We start from the raw sequence: 15,801 nt of genomic DNA, 5'->3' as shown, positions 1-15,801 counted from the left end.
TAAATTTTGAGAATATTATGCTAAGGGAAAAAAGCCAGACACCAAAGGTCACCTGTTGTATGATTCCATTTATATACAATGTCCAGAATAAGCAAATCTATAGAAACAGAAAGTAGATTAGTGGTTGCTAGGGACTGAGGGGAGGGAGAAAAAGTAAGTAACTGCTAATGGGTACAACGTTTCTTTTGAGAGTGAGTGATAAAAATGTTTTGGAATTAGTGATGATGGTTGCACAATCTTGTGAATATACTAAAAACCACTGAATTATATACTATAATATGGTGTTTGTTTGTTTGTTTTGAGAAGGAGTCTCACTCTGTTGCCAGGTTGAAGTGCAGTGGCACGATCTCAGCTCACTGCAAACTCCGCCTTCTGGGTTCAAGCAATTCCCCTGCCTTAGCCTCCCGAGTAGCTGGGACTATAGGCACGTGCGACCATGCCCAGCTAGTTTTTTGTATTTTAGTAGAGATGGGGTTTCATCATATTGGCCAGGATGGTATCGATCTCCTGACCTTGTGATCCACCCACCTCTGCCTCCTAAAGTGCTGTGATTACAGGTGTGAGCCACCATGCTCAGCCTGTGGTATGTTTTATATCACATGAATTATGTCTCAATAACCAAAAAATAAGAAATACAGAAAAAAGTATAACTGAAAATTAAGAAATCCAGTAAGGATTTGGTCATACATTGATTCACAAACAGGAAACAAGGAAAGGAAGAAAAAAGGAAAGTAAGGAAGATAAAGAGATAGGAAAGAGAAAGTAGGGGGCAGGGGAGAAAGAAAGGGAGAAAGGGAGAAGGGAAAAAAGGAAGGAAGAAAGGGGCAGCCTGACATTAGCTGGTGGGGGTGATGAGATGCCTCTGGCTTCTCTGTCATGCAGGCTGACCTTGACATTAGCAGGACAGCTCCCTTGAGAGGTGCAATAGAAGTACACCTGCTGGACAGCTGCCATCAAAGCATTTTTCTGAGCAGCTTGGCATGCAAGAGTCACCTGCATATTTTCCACTCCTGAATGCAGCAAGAGCTAAAGGAAGAAAATATGAAAAATATTAGGAATTTCTTGCATAAAGAAGTGAGTTGAGGGTTGAAATCACCACTTATTCAACATGTAAATATATGAATCAAACTCCCAAATGAGCTGGGATGCTTGCTACTCAGCCATAAGACTGAATCTGGTCTCTCCCTAAGCAGCATTTCATTCCAAGAAGGCAGCCTCCAGGCTTGATTTGCTCTATAGCTGGACACCATGAGATTTCACCAGTGGTCAGGAAAAGATGAATAGGCTCTGATGAACTAGCAAACATGTGCTCAGTGGCAGGCTCCTGTAAGCCAAGATTAGATCGATGTTTTAAAAATACACATATAGAAGCAAAGAAATCCAAGTAGCAGATAAAAAATAGCACCAGGTTTAGAAAGACCAGATAAAAGCTCCAATAACAAATGTATATTTTTAAAACCTTATGCAAAGATTGTTCACTACATGTGAACTTCTTTTTTAGTACCTAACAGAAGTTATTATAAGTGGTGTTGCAGTCTCTATGGTTCAAACCAGGCTAATGTGCACATCAAATAAGGCAAGGCCATCATTATGGTTTGAATGTGTCCCCCAAAAGTTCATGTGTTGGGAGGTGATTGGGCCATGAGATTAGAGCCCTCATGAATGGATTAATGTCATAATCGTGGGAGTGGATTTCTTTCTCGAGAGAGCAGGATGTTATAAAAGCAAGCTTGGCTTGCTCTTGCAGTCTCTTTTGCATGTAATCGCTTGCCCTTCTGCTTTTCTGCCATGTTATGATGCAGTGCAAAAGCTCTTGCCAGAAGCTGCCACCATGTCCTTGGACTTCCCAGCCTCCAGAATCATGGACTATTGGGGAACCTGCCCTGATAGTCACGTAGGTTCTTTTCTACTTTCCCTAAACGTCAGCTGGCTTGAGAAATAAAGGGACAGAGTACAGAAGAGACAAATTTTAAAGCTGGGTGTCTGGGGGAGATATCACATGTCGGTAGGTTCCGTGATGCCCCACAAGCCGCAAAAACCAGCAAGTTTTTATTAGGGATTTTCAAAAGGGGAGGGAGTGTGCGAATAAGTGTGGGTCACAGACATCAAATACTTCACAAAGTAATAGAATATCACAACGCAAGTGGAGGCAGGGCAAGATCACAGGACCACAGGACCAGGGTGAAATTAAAATTGCTAATGAAGTTTCGGGCACCATTGTCATTGATAACATCTTATCAGGAGACAGCGTTTTGAGAGCAACCGGTCTGACCAAAATTATTAGGCAGGAATTTCCTCTTCCTAATAAGCCTGGGAGCGCCATGGGAGACTGGGGTCTATTTCACCCCTGCAGACTACAGACCACAAAAGACGGCCACACCTAGGGGTGCCATTTATAGGCCTATACCTCCAGGCACGTATTCTCTTTCCCAGGGATGTTCCTTGCTGAGAAAAAGAATTCAGCGATATTTCTCCCATTTGCTTTTGAAAGAAGAGAAATATGGCTCTGTTCCGCCCGGCTCATCGGTGGTCAGAGTTTAAGGTTATCTCTCTTATTCCCTGAACAATTGCTGTTATCCTGTTCTTTTTTCAAGGTGCCCAGATTTCATATTGTTCAAACACACATGCTGTACAATTTGTGCAGTTAATGCAATTATTACAGGGTCCTGAGGCCACATACATCCTCCTCAGCTGACAGGATTAAGAGATTAAAGTAAAGACAGGCATAGGAAATCACAAGGGTATTGACTGGGGAAGTGATAAGTGTCCATGAAATCTTTACAATTTATGTTTAGAGATTGCAGTAAAGACAGGCATAAGAAATTATAAAAGTATTAATTTGGGGAACTAATAAATGTCCATGAAATCTTTACAATCCACGTTCTTCTGCCATGGCTTCAGTTAGTCTCTCCTCCGTTTGAGGTCCCTGACTTCCCGCAACATCGGACCAAATAAACTTCTTTTCTTTATAAATTACCCAGTCTCAGGTATTTTGTTACAGCAAAAGAAAATGGACTAAAACAACCATTATTATTATTTATGAAATTGGAAGCTTTTCTTATATATGGAAGCTAAATTTATATAAAGTATTATGTCTTCTTAAAGAAATATGTGAGCAAGTTGCTTTATTTTACTTTCATTTGCTTTTAAAAAATAAATTGTTTACCTTAAGAATGGCTTCCTTTGTGTAAAAACTAAATTTGCCAATTTGGTTATCATCCACCTCAGAGATGGCTAAGACAAGAGCAGTAGGAGAATATCTGCAACAAAAAATATGAAATTGTTTTGATGTAATATGCAACTAATCAAGAGACACCATTATGATGGAACAGGATGTCATGATGAGATCAGAAATGTCAATAATAATAGGAAATGCAACTTTTATGCAAGACTTAATATTTCCACTGAAAGCTATAAGGGCTCTGGGATCTTTTCTGTCCTTTTTGGACTTGATCTTTCTGTAGTTTGATTATGGTGACCACCCCATAGTGTTGGAAATTATTTTCTCTTGATTACCATTACACTACTCTCTCCCATTTTTCCTCTTACCTTCTTTTTTTTTTTTTAAGCAAAATGTTTTTATATATTTGAAGTACATATATAGTTAACTGGGCATCAAAGGTGTACCAAGTGACTTTTTTTTTTTTTTTTGGAGTCAGAATCTTACTCTGTCACTCAGGCTGAATGGCAGTGGTGCAATTATAGCTCACTGCAGCTTTGAACCCCTGAGCTCAAGCAATTGTCCCACCTCAGCCTACTGAGTAGCTGGGACTACAGACATGCACCACCACACCTGGCTCTTCTCACCTTCTTGACCACACTTGTTTAGGACCCCTCACTGACTCACTCCTTTGAGCACCCCCTAAATGTTGTCCAATTCTCTCTCTTTCCTATGGGTCCAACAGCTATCTAAATATTCTTTACAGCCATTTCTCCACCTTGAGACTTGGTACTTTGTCCATAACTATGAGACTTTGTCAAGTAACTTAATATCTATCAATCTTTCTTTCTTCATCTGTAAAGGGGGTATCACCTATCTCACATGGTTATGGCAAATATTAAGAGGGATAATATGCATGAATGTGCTTTTTAAAATGTAAGTAACTATACTCATATTTGATCCAGTTGACCTTCCATATCTATGGGTTCTGCATCCATGGATTCAACTAATTGCAGATAAAAAATATTTGAAAACAAAATAATAAAAAGTAATAATACAAAAATTAAAATAATACAAATAAAAACAATGTAGTATAATGACTATTTACATAGCATTTAAATTGTATTAAGTATAATTATAAGTAATCTAAAGATGATTTAAAGCATAAGGGAGGAAGTGCATAGGTTATATGCAAATACTATGCCATTTTATATAAGGAACTTGTGCATCCTTGGATTTTGGTAACGGAGAGGATTTTAGAACTGATCCCCCACAGACACTAAGGGACCACTATATATGTTGTTGTTATAATGGCACTCCAAAGTGGCAACTTTAAGGAATTAACATACATAAAATAAATATGAATTCAATACACAAGTTCTTTGGATGCATAAGCCTTCCCCTGGTAATGCAGAAGGCTTCCTTATCTTGTGGCATCTCTAGGTCATCACCTGGAGGACCAATCACAGACCACAGAGCATCGGCCAGACCACAGGGCATTTGGGCAGTTTGTGCTGATTGGTGGATTCTGACTGAACAAAAATGTGATGCCCTATTTTCACAGCAATATAAAACACCAACCAAGGAGGCCCTTGAAGAACCAGAAAATAGCTTGGCTCCAGATGTTTTTTTTTGTTTGTTTTTTGTTTTTTTGCCAATTGGAGACCCAGTGTCACCTAAGGCCTGATCATACTTCCTGCCTTGGCTTCTGTGAACATCTCTGTATCCTTACAGTAAATTCTGTTTTTGGCTTAGCTAGTGTGACAGGATAGAGCAGGGGGAGGTTTTGCCCCCAGGAGATATTTGACGATGTCTGGGGACATCTTTGATTATAGAACAGTGTGTGTGGGGTGGGGTACTGGGATACTACTGGTATCTAGTAGGTAGAAGTCAGAAATGTTGCTAATGAACCTAAGACACACAGGACAGTCCCCCACAACAAAGATTTCTTCAGCCCCAAAGTTTAGTAGTGCTAAAATTGAGAAATCCTGGGATATTGTATTCTATTATCCTAACCCCCTCATTCCACCCCTGCTCTGTGGAGTCATTTAGGATATTAACACTCAGCGTTCTATTTTGAGCAGGGATCTGCATTAGTGAAACAAAGGTGCCGGTTGCCTCCTTGGAGTTACCTTTTTCCTTCCTTGGCATGGAGCCAGTACCAAGAATCTCCAGGGATAGAGGTGGGACCCTATGGGGAAAAGCAGATAGCAGAGAAGGAAAGAAGAGGAAGACAGAAGTTTCTCCTCCCACACGTCAAAGGTTAATTGTGTGAGGACAAAAGAAAGATTCCTTCCCCTGACTGAGTAGACTCACCATATATTACTAGTAAGGGTATTTTCTTTCAAGCAATGGGTTGGACCTATGGGGCATGAGAGAGAAGTTTCACTGGTTTGCACTGGCTTCTGTCACTAGCTAACAAAGGAGGCTGCCTGAGATATTGCCTGCATGTTATATTTGTACCTTGTGTTATCCTTTCAAGGAAACAGCTGCTCTGAAAACTTAAGTGACATCTTCCTGGTCTGAAGGAAAGTAAGAGATGAGATCTGGACTTCTGATCCATGGCTCTCACCCCATTAGACCCATGCTGACTCCCTTTTCTACCTGGAAGCAACCTATTCTACCTGGGAAGCGGCTGAGCCTGTGATTTCATCTCACCTGAGTTCTCAGACAACCTGGTTCTTTCATTTCTCAGTTACTTGGTGTTTTTAAATGCTATTGTCCCCCTAAATGAGATCTTACTTTTTCCCTCTTATTAAAAGAAGAAAGAAGAAAAAAAACTGGCATCATGGCAGATAGAATATAAGAGAGAACTTAGAAATGTGATTGTTCTTGCATGTCAAATGGTGACAAAAATTATTTTTCACTGGTTATTCACTCAGCCATTATGTTATTTTTACCTCAACCCTCTCAAGGCTTACCTGTCTACCCGACCACTGTCCTCCAGCAGAGAGGTTATGAACACAGGAGGTGGCTGGTCTGCCCTGTCCCTGTGTGATGCAAATTCAAAGTGAACAGGCCTCAGATACAAATGGAACTCTTCAAAACCCATCTCCCATGCCAATTCTTTATAGAGCCTAAAAGAAAAAAAAGAGCCAAGGACATATGTTAGTGTTTTCTCCTAAAAAGAAAGCGAGTGATAAGAAAACCAAGACACCGGAACAAGAACCAAAGTAAAGTCCAACAAAAGCCCAGGTCTGTGTGAAGTGAGCGAGTCACAGAGGTCTTCTGCTCTGCACTTGCTGTGACAGTTACAGATGGTAGAAAGCAGTTCAAGTAGGAGATGTGCTTGGGTGTTTACTCAACTCTCATTTTCCACAAGCTGACTTCTATCCCCAGAGCACACATGAGGTCACCAATGTTGCTGAAATGCAACATTCACCATCTTCTCTCAGAGCTCATCACAGTTGGCCTCACTGTCCCCTCCTCGAGGATCATCTTTCTCCATGTTCCTGCCTCATGACCGCTCTCTCTCATCTTCACTGGCTTCTCCTCTTGCTTATCTTCAAATGTTGGTGTTTCCTGAGGTTCTGAACCTGGTTCTCTTCTCATCTACCACATCCCCTCCTTGGGGGTTTGTGGGGGAGTCTGTTCAGCTCCACACCCTAAGACTTCATGTAACAATCTGTGACCCTTGTCTGTGTCCTGACTTAACTCTGAGCTCCAGTCCCAAGTCTGTCGCAGCGTGGCTCCAGTTAGATGTTCCTCTGGAATCTCAGCCTTACATCTTTACAATTCTTTCTCCTTCCTTAACATTCTCTTCCTCCTCCTCCTCCTCCTCTTCTTCTTCTTGTTCCTCTTCTCCTCCTTCTTCTTTTCCTTCTGCTTCTTTTCTTCTTCTTCCTTCTTTATTCTTCTTCCTCTTCCTCCTCCTCCTTTCCTCCTCCTTCTTCTTCTTCCTATTTCCTCCTCCTCCTTTGTCTTCTATTTTTAGAGATAGGGGTCTTGCTTTATTGCCCAGGCTGGGGTGCAGTGGTGCAGTCATAGCTCACTGCAGTCTCAAACTGCTGGGCTCAAGCAATCCTCCCACCTCAGCTTCCCAAATATCTGGAACAGGCATGCACCACCAGGCCCAACTAATTTTTAAAAAATTTTTGTAGAAATGAAGTCTTGCTGTGTTGCCTATGCTGGTCTCAAACGCCTGGCCTCAGGTGATCCTCCCTTCCTGGCTTCCCAAAGTACTGTGATTCCAGGTGTGAGCCATGGTGCATGTCCCCCAACATCCCACTTCTAATGCATTTCTCCATCTTGAGAAGTTGGCACATGAAGGCTGAGTTCTTGGCACCTGTATTAGTTTACTAGGGCTGCTGTAACAAAGTACCCTAGAAACACACAAAATATTAAACAACAGAAATTTATTGTCTCACAGTTCTAGAGGATAGAAGTCTGAAATCAAGGTGTCAACAGGACTGGCTCCTCCTGAGGGCCGTGAGGGGAGGATCTGGTCCTGGTCTCTCTCCTTGGCTCATTGATGACCATCTTCTCCCTGTGCCTTCACATGGTCTCCCTGTGTGTGTGTCTGTGTCCGAATTTCCTCTTCTTATAAGGACACCAGTCAAATTGGATTAAGGCCCACTCTAATAACTTCTGTTTAACTCAATTACCTCTGTAAAGACCTATCTCCAAATAAGGCCACATTCGGAGGTACTGGGGATTAGGCCTTGAACATATGAATTTTGGAGGGACATAATTCAACCCATAGCAGCCCCTCTTCTATGAAGCTTTCCCTGACCACTTAGGAAGAATGAAATACTCTCTTTTCTGTACTCCCCTAGTATTTTGTACATATCAGTAGAATATCATTGTTACCATGTATCATGGGTAATTTTTACATTATGAGCTTCCTGCCACCAAGAATCATAAATTATAGAGTGATGTTAATATCTTGACTGATAATTTAAATTCTGCCTTCACACTTTCTAGTTATATGCTCTTAGGCAAATTAACTTTTCTGAGCCTCTATTTCCTTGCTGATAAAATGTTTGTAACCTACCTCATAAGGATATTCTGAGAATTAAATGAAATAATACACATAAAGTCCCCAGTAAAGACCCTGGCCACAGCGGGCCCTTGATAATGGTTGGTGGTAGGTAACTGGACTCTCTATGTCTACAGGGCCTTTTGTGGGGACCAGAACATAACAGCACTCATACATGTTTACAACAAACCCTTTAGTTCCATATTATTCCTGCTTGTAGGACATGTCCACTTGATGTCCTACCATCATCTCACTCTCATACCTAAAACGTAACTCACTAATTTCTTTCTCCTATGCGCCGAGCCCGCCATACCTCTGTCTGACCTGGATGCTGTCACTGACTCATCTCTCTCCCATCTCTAGGCTCTTTCTATTCAATTTCATTACATTCAGGAGCAAATTCAACCAATATTCCCTGAGTGCCTGGTGTGGCTCAGGCCCCATACCAGGTGATGGTATGTTATGGTAAAGAATGTGGATAGGGCTTTTGCATTTAGGGAGCTTATGCTAGCAGGAAAGTCAATAAACCAATAATAAGCAATGAATTAAAAGCAAATGGGCTGAATGGAGGGGAAACCCAGGTGCCAGTAGAAGGGCTTAGCCTGGTTGAGTGATCAGAGAGGCATTTTGGGAGGCTCGGAAGAGAGAAGGAACAAGGGAGCAAGGTGATCGTGTTAGCCATTTAGAAAACTCTGGCTGCTCTGGGAGCAGAGAGGGGCAGGCTTGTAGGCAGGGAGTCTCATGGCCTGTTTCCCCCCATGTTTTGCTGCAAACCTTATATTCCACCTGGGTCCTCTGACCCCCACTGACCGAGCTAAGTGTGCACTCTCCAGGCTTATTTCTATCAGCCGGTGGCGGAGGGTCAAGAGTTCCAGAAGTTTGGAAAACATCTCCAAGAGCAGCACGTGAGAGTCTTGGCCTTGTTTCTGCCCTTCGTCTGCTGCAGACTTGAATGCCAGCAGGCCTATCTCCCCCACGAGAAAGGGATCTCCCATAACTTTAGCTGAAAACAGCTGAAAGAAAACAAAATATCCTTTAAAACATAGAAGAAGAATTTTCACATTAAAAAAATATACTGTCTGTCAGTGGCACAAACTCTGGATCCAGATTTCCTAGGCTCAAGTCCTAACTTTGCCACTTAGAAGCTGTGAGATTTTGGTAATGTACTCAATTTGGCTGTCTCTCAATTTTCTCATCTATAAAGTGATGATAAGGATAATAACAGTCCTTACTGTATGCAAATAGATACTAACTTCCTAATAGGGCTCTTGAGAGGGTTAAATGGGTTAACATATGCAAAAGTATCTGCTGTTATCATTATTATAAATGTTATGAGTCTAAATAAACAAATCCCTAGATATTCACTGTGGGGATACTTTGTCTATGCCAAAGACAAGCTAAATAGAAATAGACGTCCCTGATTTTTAAAAGTATTTTGGTGGCCAATAATAATTTTTTTTTTTTTGAGATGGAGTCTTGCTCTGTCGCCCAGGCTGGGGTGCAGTGGCGCAATCTCGGCTCACTGCAACCTCCGCTTCCCAGGTTCAAGCGATTCTCCTGCCTCAGCCTCCTGAGTAGCTGGGACTACAGGCATGTGCCACCATGTCCGGCTAATTTTTTTGTATTTTTAGTAGAAATGGGTTTTCACTATGTTAGCCAGGATAGTTTCGATCTCATGATCTCATGACCTCGTGATCTACCCGCCTTGGCCTCCCAAAGTGCTGGGATTACAGGCGTGAGCCAGTACACCCGGCCAACAATTTTTTTTTTGTAAATAAACCTCTCTAATTACAGTTGCAAAATTTCAAAGTATTTTTACATATATTAACTCATTTTTATTTTCACAAGATCCCTATGAAATAGGCGTCACAGGTATCATTATTCCCCTTTGTCAGTGAGGGATCTGAAGCAACATGAAACTTTCCAAGGTCACAAAGCAGTACCAAGAGTAAATTTGGGCTTCCTAATTCCAAGTTCAGCTGTTTTACAGTACACCAAACTGCCTTTCCAGCATTCTTTCACTCAGAGCTGGCTCTGGGTGATTTGTGAAGTAACCACACTGTCCTTTAACACCCTCCTGGCTTGGTGGGTACCTCTGCTCTAACATCTTTGCTGTCTTCGAATATACCACTCCCAGCAACCACCCAGTCTGGGGACCCCCCCATCTGCCTCTCTGGTTTGGCTCCCCAGGATACATAGGCTCCTTTGTCTATCCACTTATCTACCAAAGGACTGGGCTACTCAAGGATGCAATTTCTAGGCTCTTAAAGTTTTCCAAAGTGGTAACAAATAGACCTATTAAATAAATTCCTGTATGTCTTCTGAGGGCGTTTTCTGACCTAATATAAAATATTAATCTGAATATTTATCACTTGTAGGTCCGAATTTGGACAGATTTCAAAAATAATAAAACTGTGTGACAGCAATAGAAGACTAGACAGGTATCCCAGATATTTATTATAATTTGTAAAAGGATTTCAAATACATCTTTTAAATGTGGTATCATACGGCAATGTGAAAAGAATCTTCAATAACGGTAGCAGAATAAATTGCTGGTAATTTGAGGAGAAACTTGGTTTTGACTCATACCTCACATACCACACAGATGCATGCACACATAATCTCTTTCTCTTTTTCTCTCTCTCCAGTGAAATATTAAAAGAGTTAAATATTTTTATTTTGTTTATTTTTATTTATTATTTATTTATTCATTTATTTTGAGGTGGAGTCTTGCTCTGTCACCCAGGTTGGAGTGCAGTGGTGCGATCTCGGCTCACTACAACTTCCACCTCCCATATTCAAGTGATTCTCCTGCCTCAGCTGCCTGAGTAGCTGGAATTATAGGTGCCCACCACCATGCCCGTCTAATTTTCTATTTTTGGTAGAGATGGGGTTTCGCCGTGTTGGCCAGGCTGGTTTTGAACTCCTGGCCTCTCAAAGTGCTGGAATTACACTTGCGAGCCACTGCGCCCAGCAGTGTTAAATATTTTAAAAATAAAACCAAGCACTTAAAAATGAGAATCAAATAAGACAAATATGAAATATCTGGAGTAAGATTTTTTTTCTGAATTTAGGATAGAAGAAATCATAAAGAAAATGATTAATAGATTTGACTATATGAAAATAAGTTTATGTTAAAAAAAAATGGAAAGACAAATAGGGGGGCTGGGCACAGTGACTCGTGCCTATAATCCCAGCAATTTGGGAGGCCAAGGTGGGGGAATCGCTTCAGCCCAGGAGTTGGAGACCAGCCTGGACAACATGGTAAAACCTCATCTCTACTAAAAATACAAAAATTTAGCTGGGCATGATGGTGTGCACCTAGAGTCCCAGCTACTCAGGAGGCTGAGGTAGGAGAATAGCTTGAGCTGGGGAGACTGAGGTTGCAGTGAGCTGTGATTGTGCCACTGCACTACATCCTGGGCAACAGAGTGAGACCCTGCCTCAAAAAGAAAAAAAAAAAAGGTGGTGGGGGAATGAATGGGGAAACATTTGTAGAAAATTATAGACAAAAAGAAGGTTAAAGTTCTTATTTAAGAGAAGCTCATGTAAGTAGATAGGACTAATGTTAGGATTCCAACAGATAAATAAATAAAGGGAAAGAACAAAATTCACAAAAAATATAATTAGCAACAAAACATTTGAAAGACTATTTAAGTTCAATAAATAGCAAGAAAATGCAAATTAACAGCATAATACCACTTTTTATGTATATGTGTATATTTGCACATACATCATATACTTTTGCCTAATACTACACAGTATAGCAGAACTGGTACTCAGAATATATGAGTGCCATTATAAATTGGCACAACTCTTTGGAAAGCAATCTGCCAATATGTATCCAAATATTTAAATTTTATTTTAGTAATTCTGCTTCCAAGAACCTATCAAAAGGAATCAATTCAAAATATGGAAAAATCTTTAAGTAAAAAGATATATCTTATAGCATTTTTCATAAATGAAAAATTGGAAACCACTTGAATGTCCATCAATAGAGAAATGATTAGAGAAGTTTTTATTCATCAGATATGGGAATTATGTGGTCATAAAGGTAAGTCTAAAGACTAGTTAGTGTTATGGAAAAATATGTAGTATAAAGTTAACTGAGAAGAGGAGGAAATAACAATGGACAAAAACTATGGTTATAGCTGTGAACAACACACATATTAACAATACTTAAATTCAGAAAAATAATGATATGAATGCATTTGATTGGTGATGTTTAAATTCAATTTTGTTCTTTCTGCTTTTACTAGAATTCTCTATGATTTTATATTATTTTGATCACTGTAAAATAAAATCAATTTTTACTTTAGGCAGGAGGGGATAGGAGGCCAATGCAGACCTATGGAGCAGACAGTTTTGGCAGTGGGGGGCCCATGAAAGTTTCTTTGTCATACAGCAAGAACGCACACAGAATGAGGTCAAATTGGAAACCCAGGGGTAACCTTGACAGCCTTAACAGAAAAAGAAAAATGATTAAAATCCAACTACAAACACCACATAAATCATTAACCCACAATTTTAACCATGGAGCAGTAGAGCTGAAAGAGGCTTCAGAGATCATTGAGCTCACCTCCACCTACCTCCCCTACCAAGTACACAAACATAGTTTTACAAAAAAAGGAAAGTGAGGTCAGAGAGGCTAAGATATATGCTCAGAGTCACACAGCAAGTTAATGGCAGGACTGAACTTGAATTCAGATCCCTGACTCCTTACTCAATGCTTTCTGTCTTCTACCAGATCTTGACAAAAAGAACACATTTAGGAAGTGTCTTAGTGGAAAGAAAATATATCATTTTTAATTAAAATGTATTTGTTAAAATATAAATAATAAACCAGAAAACATTTCCCACATACCCATGTATATCACCTTTTAAATTTTAATTGTAGCAGTATGTTTATAAATGAGAAACTTTGACCCAATCCCCCAAAAAATGACATAAAAATGTTGGCAAGGCCTATGACTGGGCTCTGTCTCTAGCCAAATAATGGGGGAATAGAGCCAAACAGAAAAACAAAGCTAAATAGTAACATCTGGAAAAAAACATTCTCCTTGCCAAGGACCCAACTACCCCCTTCAAAAAGAACTTACATGTTTCTGGAGCTGTGTACTGTACCAGGCCTCAGGCGTGGCTGGGGTGAGCCACAGGTCCAGGGCCAGCTGCAGGACATGTCGCTCCAGGGAGGCAAGGCCACTGGCTGATGTGGGTCTGCAGGCATGGCAGGCCTCTTGGAAGAGATGCTCTAGGGCTTTGGGGATAAGTGCTGCCAGGCTGAGGGAAGGGTGGAACTCCAGCAGATAAACATTTTTTGAAGCTGGGCTTGAAGAAAAGAACAACAAATGACAATTTGACACAACAAACTTAATCTGTTTCTGAAGATATTTGAATTTTATATTTTTAAAGACCAATAAAACAGCTTCTATATGTCCAGTGCATTATGAAAAACTGAGAGCTCAGAGGGACCTCAGAGTATGAGAACCAACAGGGTTGCATGACATGTTCTTTGTTTAATGTGAACCTTTAAAAATGGAAAGACATAGATGTATATTCTAGAAGCTCAATAAGAATAAGACTATACAGGCCGGGCACAGTGGCTCACACTTGTAATCCCAGCACTTTGGGAGGCCGAGGCGGGCGGATTACGAGGTCAGGAGATCGAGACCATCCTGGCTAACACGGTGAAACCCCGTCTCTACTAAAAATACAAAAAAAATTAGCCAGGCGTGGTGGCAGGCGCCTATAGTCCCAGCTACGCAGGGGGCTGAGGCAGGAGAATGGCGTGAACCGGGAGGCAGAGCTTGCAGTGAGCCGAGATTGCACCACTGCACTCCAGCCTGGGTGACAGAGAGATACTCCGTCTCAAAAAAAAAAAAAAAAAAAAAAAAAAAGACTAGACAGCAAAACTGTCAATAATCAATATTTACTCAAATATATAACAAAATAGCTCAAAAGTGACTACATAAAAAACAAATAATTTCCATGGTTATTAGTTTCTATTTTTCATCTGAATCTTTATCCCTTCTTTCCTAGAATGTTAATGGACAAAGACAACTTTTAAATTCTGTACGTAACTGCTGGAATCATTCAAATTGACTGTAAGGGTGTTATATTTCATAAATGGATGAGGCCAGAAGCAAAAAAAAAAAATTCATCTGTGGGTTATTTCTTTAGATATAAAGGATTCAGCACAATTCGAGGGTCCTTCTATACCTACACAGAACTGAAGAACATTGTAACTCCCTTTACATTGATGCAAATGGTATCTTTCTTAGTCCTGAATCTTTAAAAAAAAAAAAAACAGCCTAAAGTCTGGAAAGGAATCTCACCAAGCAAATAATACTTGCTTTTGAGACTATTCTGGCAGGTTTTAGTATCCATATAACCCTAGCCTGTTCTGCCAAAAACCATTTCCTGAACAGTAAATGTTTGCCATAGCAAGCTGCACACACACAGCTGGTGTCTCAAGTTTATTACAGAGAAGAAATCAGTCCTGTGGAAGATCTAGGGAGAGTTTTGAGCCCGGGACTCTTTCTCAAAAAATGAGACTCTCAGCTATTTGGTCCCGTGATGCCCTGCCCGCTCCCAAGATAATACCATAACCCATTATGGCAATTTCTTACATAAAGTCTGCCTTTACTGCTGGACTGTACACCTCACAGGAACATAGAACCATGCCTGTGTTGTTCACATCTGTGTGCTAAACAAATATTTGTTGGATGTTGAAAGGAAGTATGTAATTTCTCCATCCATTTGGAGGCAATTGAGAGATTATGATCTAGAGCCACGCAGATCAACCTGGGGCTTGTCACCTGCTTCCCAGTTTCCTCTACCCTCAAAGGTTAAAAGGGAATGAGGGAGATGGTTATGCTGCCTATCTAGGTGGTGACAAAGTGTGTACCCTCTCTGAGTGGTCACAGGAAATTTAACTCTGTTCCTTAAATTTAACTCTGCCGTGACCCTCCAAGGCAAATCTGCAGAAACCTCTTTAGTGACACTTAAATTCCTTTTTAAGAAGCTTTTAAGCACATCCAAGTTTTATATGTGTAGGCTCGTGTGGTGCATCTGGTTAAATCCTGACAGCATCTCAAGAGTAACTGCTTTTTCCCCAGGCCTTTTCAAGAGAATAATGATTCTGTACCCAGTGTCATATGCTTAAATTCTAGCCTCCTATTCTTTATTATTCGCAAAACAAACAGATATTCAATATACAAGGGAATCCCTCCTTCGTGGCCTTTGTACCTACTTCTTTCATCTCCCCCAAGCACTTGAGAAGTGCTTTATAGAGTAGTACTGAGATTTAACACTCTACCCTTAATTAATCTAGAAGATCACATGTAAAATGTCTAAAGACAACATCAACTTACCAGCTATTGTTGATGGAAATAAGTTGTTTGCAAACTATATTAAGAGGAAGTCCAAATGTATTGCTATTGTCCAGATGATCCTCTCGCCAAAGCCTCTGGACATACTCCTGCTGACGTTCTATCTAAAAATGTAGCATAAATATTAAAATTAGAAAAGTTAAACTTTCCCACGGCCATGAGTTATAAGCCTTGACATGACAAGGATTTTGTCCCTTTGTGTCTCTTCATCATTTGACTAATTTTCACCCCGACATTGTTTTGAAGACTCTTTTGCAATGGGCTGGTTTCTC

At 40.5% G+C, this 15,801-nt stretch overlaps 1 protein-coding gene across 1 annotated transcript in view; it reads right to left on the bottom strand.

The window, feature by feature from the left end:
- Positions 1 to 693: 693 nt before the first annotated feature.
- LOC129534260 (uncharacterized) overlaps positions 694 to 15,801 on the bottom strand; it is a 37,692-nt gene continuing 22,584 nt past the window's right edge. Inside the window, exons 7-12 of the mRNA XM_063707171.1 lie at positions 15,512 to 15,633; positions 13,238 to 13,466; positions 8,949 to 9,151; positions 6,082 to 6,237; positions 3,167 to 3,260; positions 694 to 1,026 (exon numbers count right to left, since the gene is read on the bottom strand). Of these exons, the coding sequence (XP_063563241.1) occupies positions 694 to 1,026; positions 3,167 to 3,260; positions 6,082 to 6,237; positions 8,949 to 9,151; positions 13,238 to 13,466; positions 15,512 to 15,633 (1,137 nt within the window). The remainder of the gene's footprint in view (positions 1,027 to 3,166; positions 3,261 to 6,081; positions 6,238 to 8,948; positions 9,152 to 13,237; positions 13,467 to 15,511; positions 15,634 to 15,801) is intronic.

The sequence above is a fragment of the Gorilla gorilla genome, chromosome 5, assembly GCF_029281585.2.
Source record: "Gorilla gorilla gorilla isolate KB3781 chromosome 5, NHGRI_mGorGor1-v2.1_pri, whole genome shotgun sequence".
Lineage (NCBI taxonomy): Eukaryota > Metazoa > Chordata > Mammalia > Primates > Hominidae > Gorilla > Gorilla gorilla.
The sequence above is the reverse complement of the archived record's forward strand: the minus strand, read 5'-3'. Positions and strand labels throughout refer to the sequence as shown.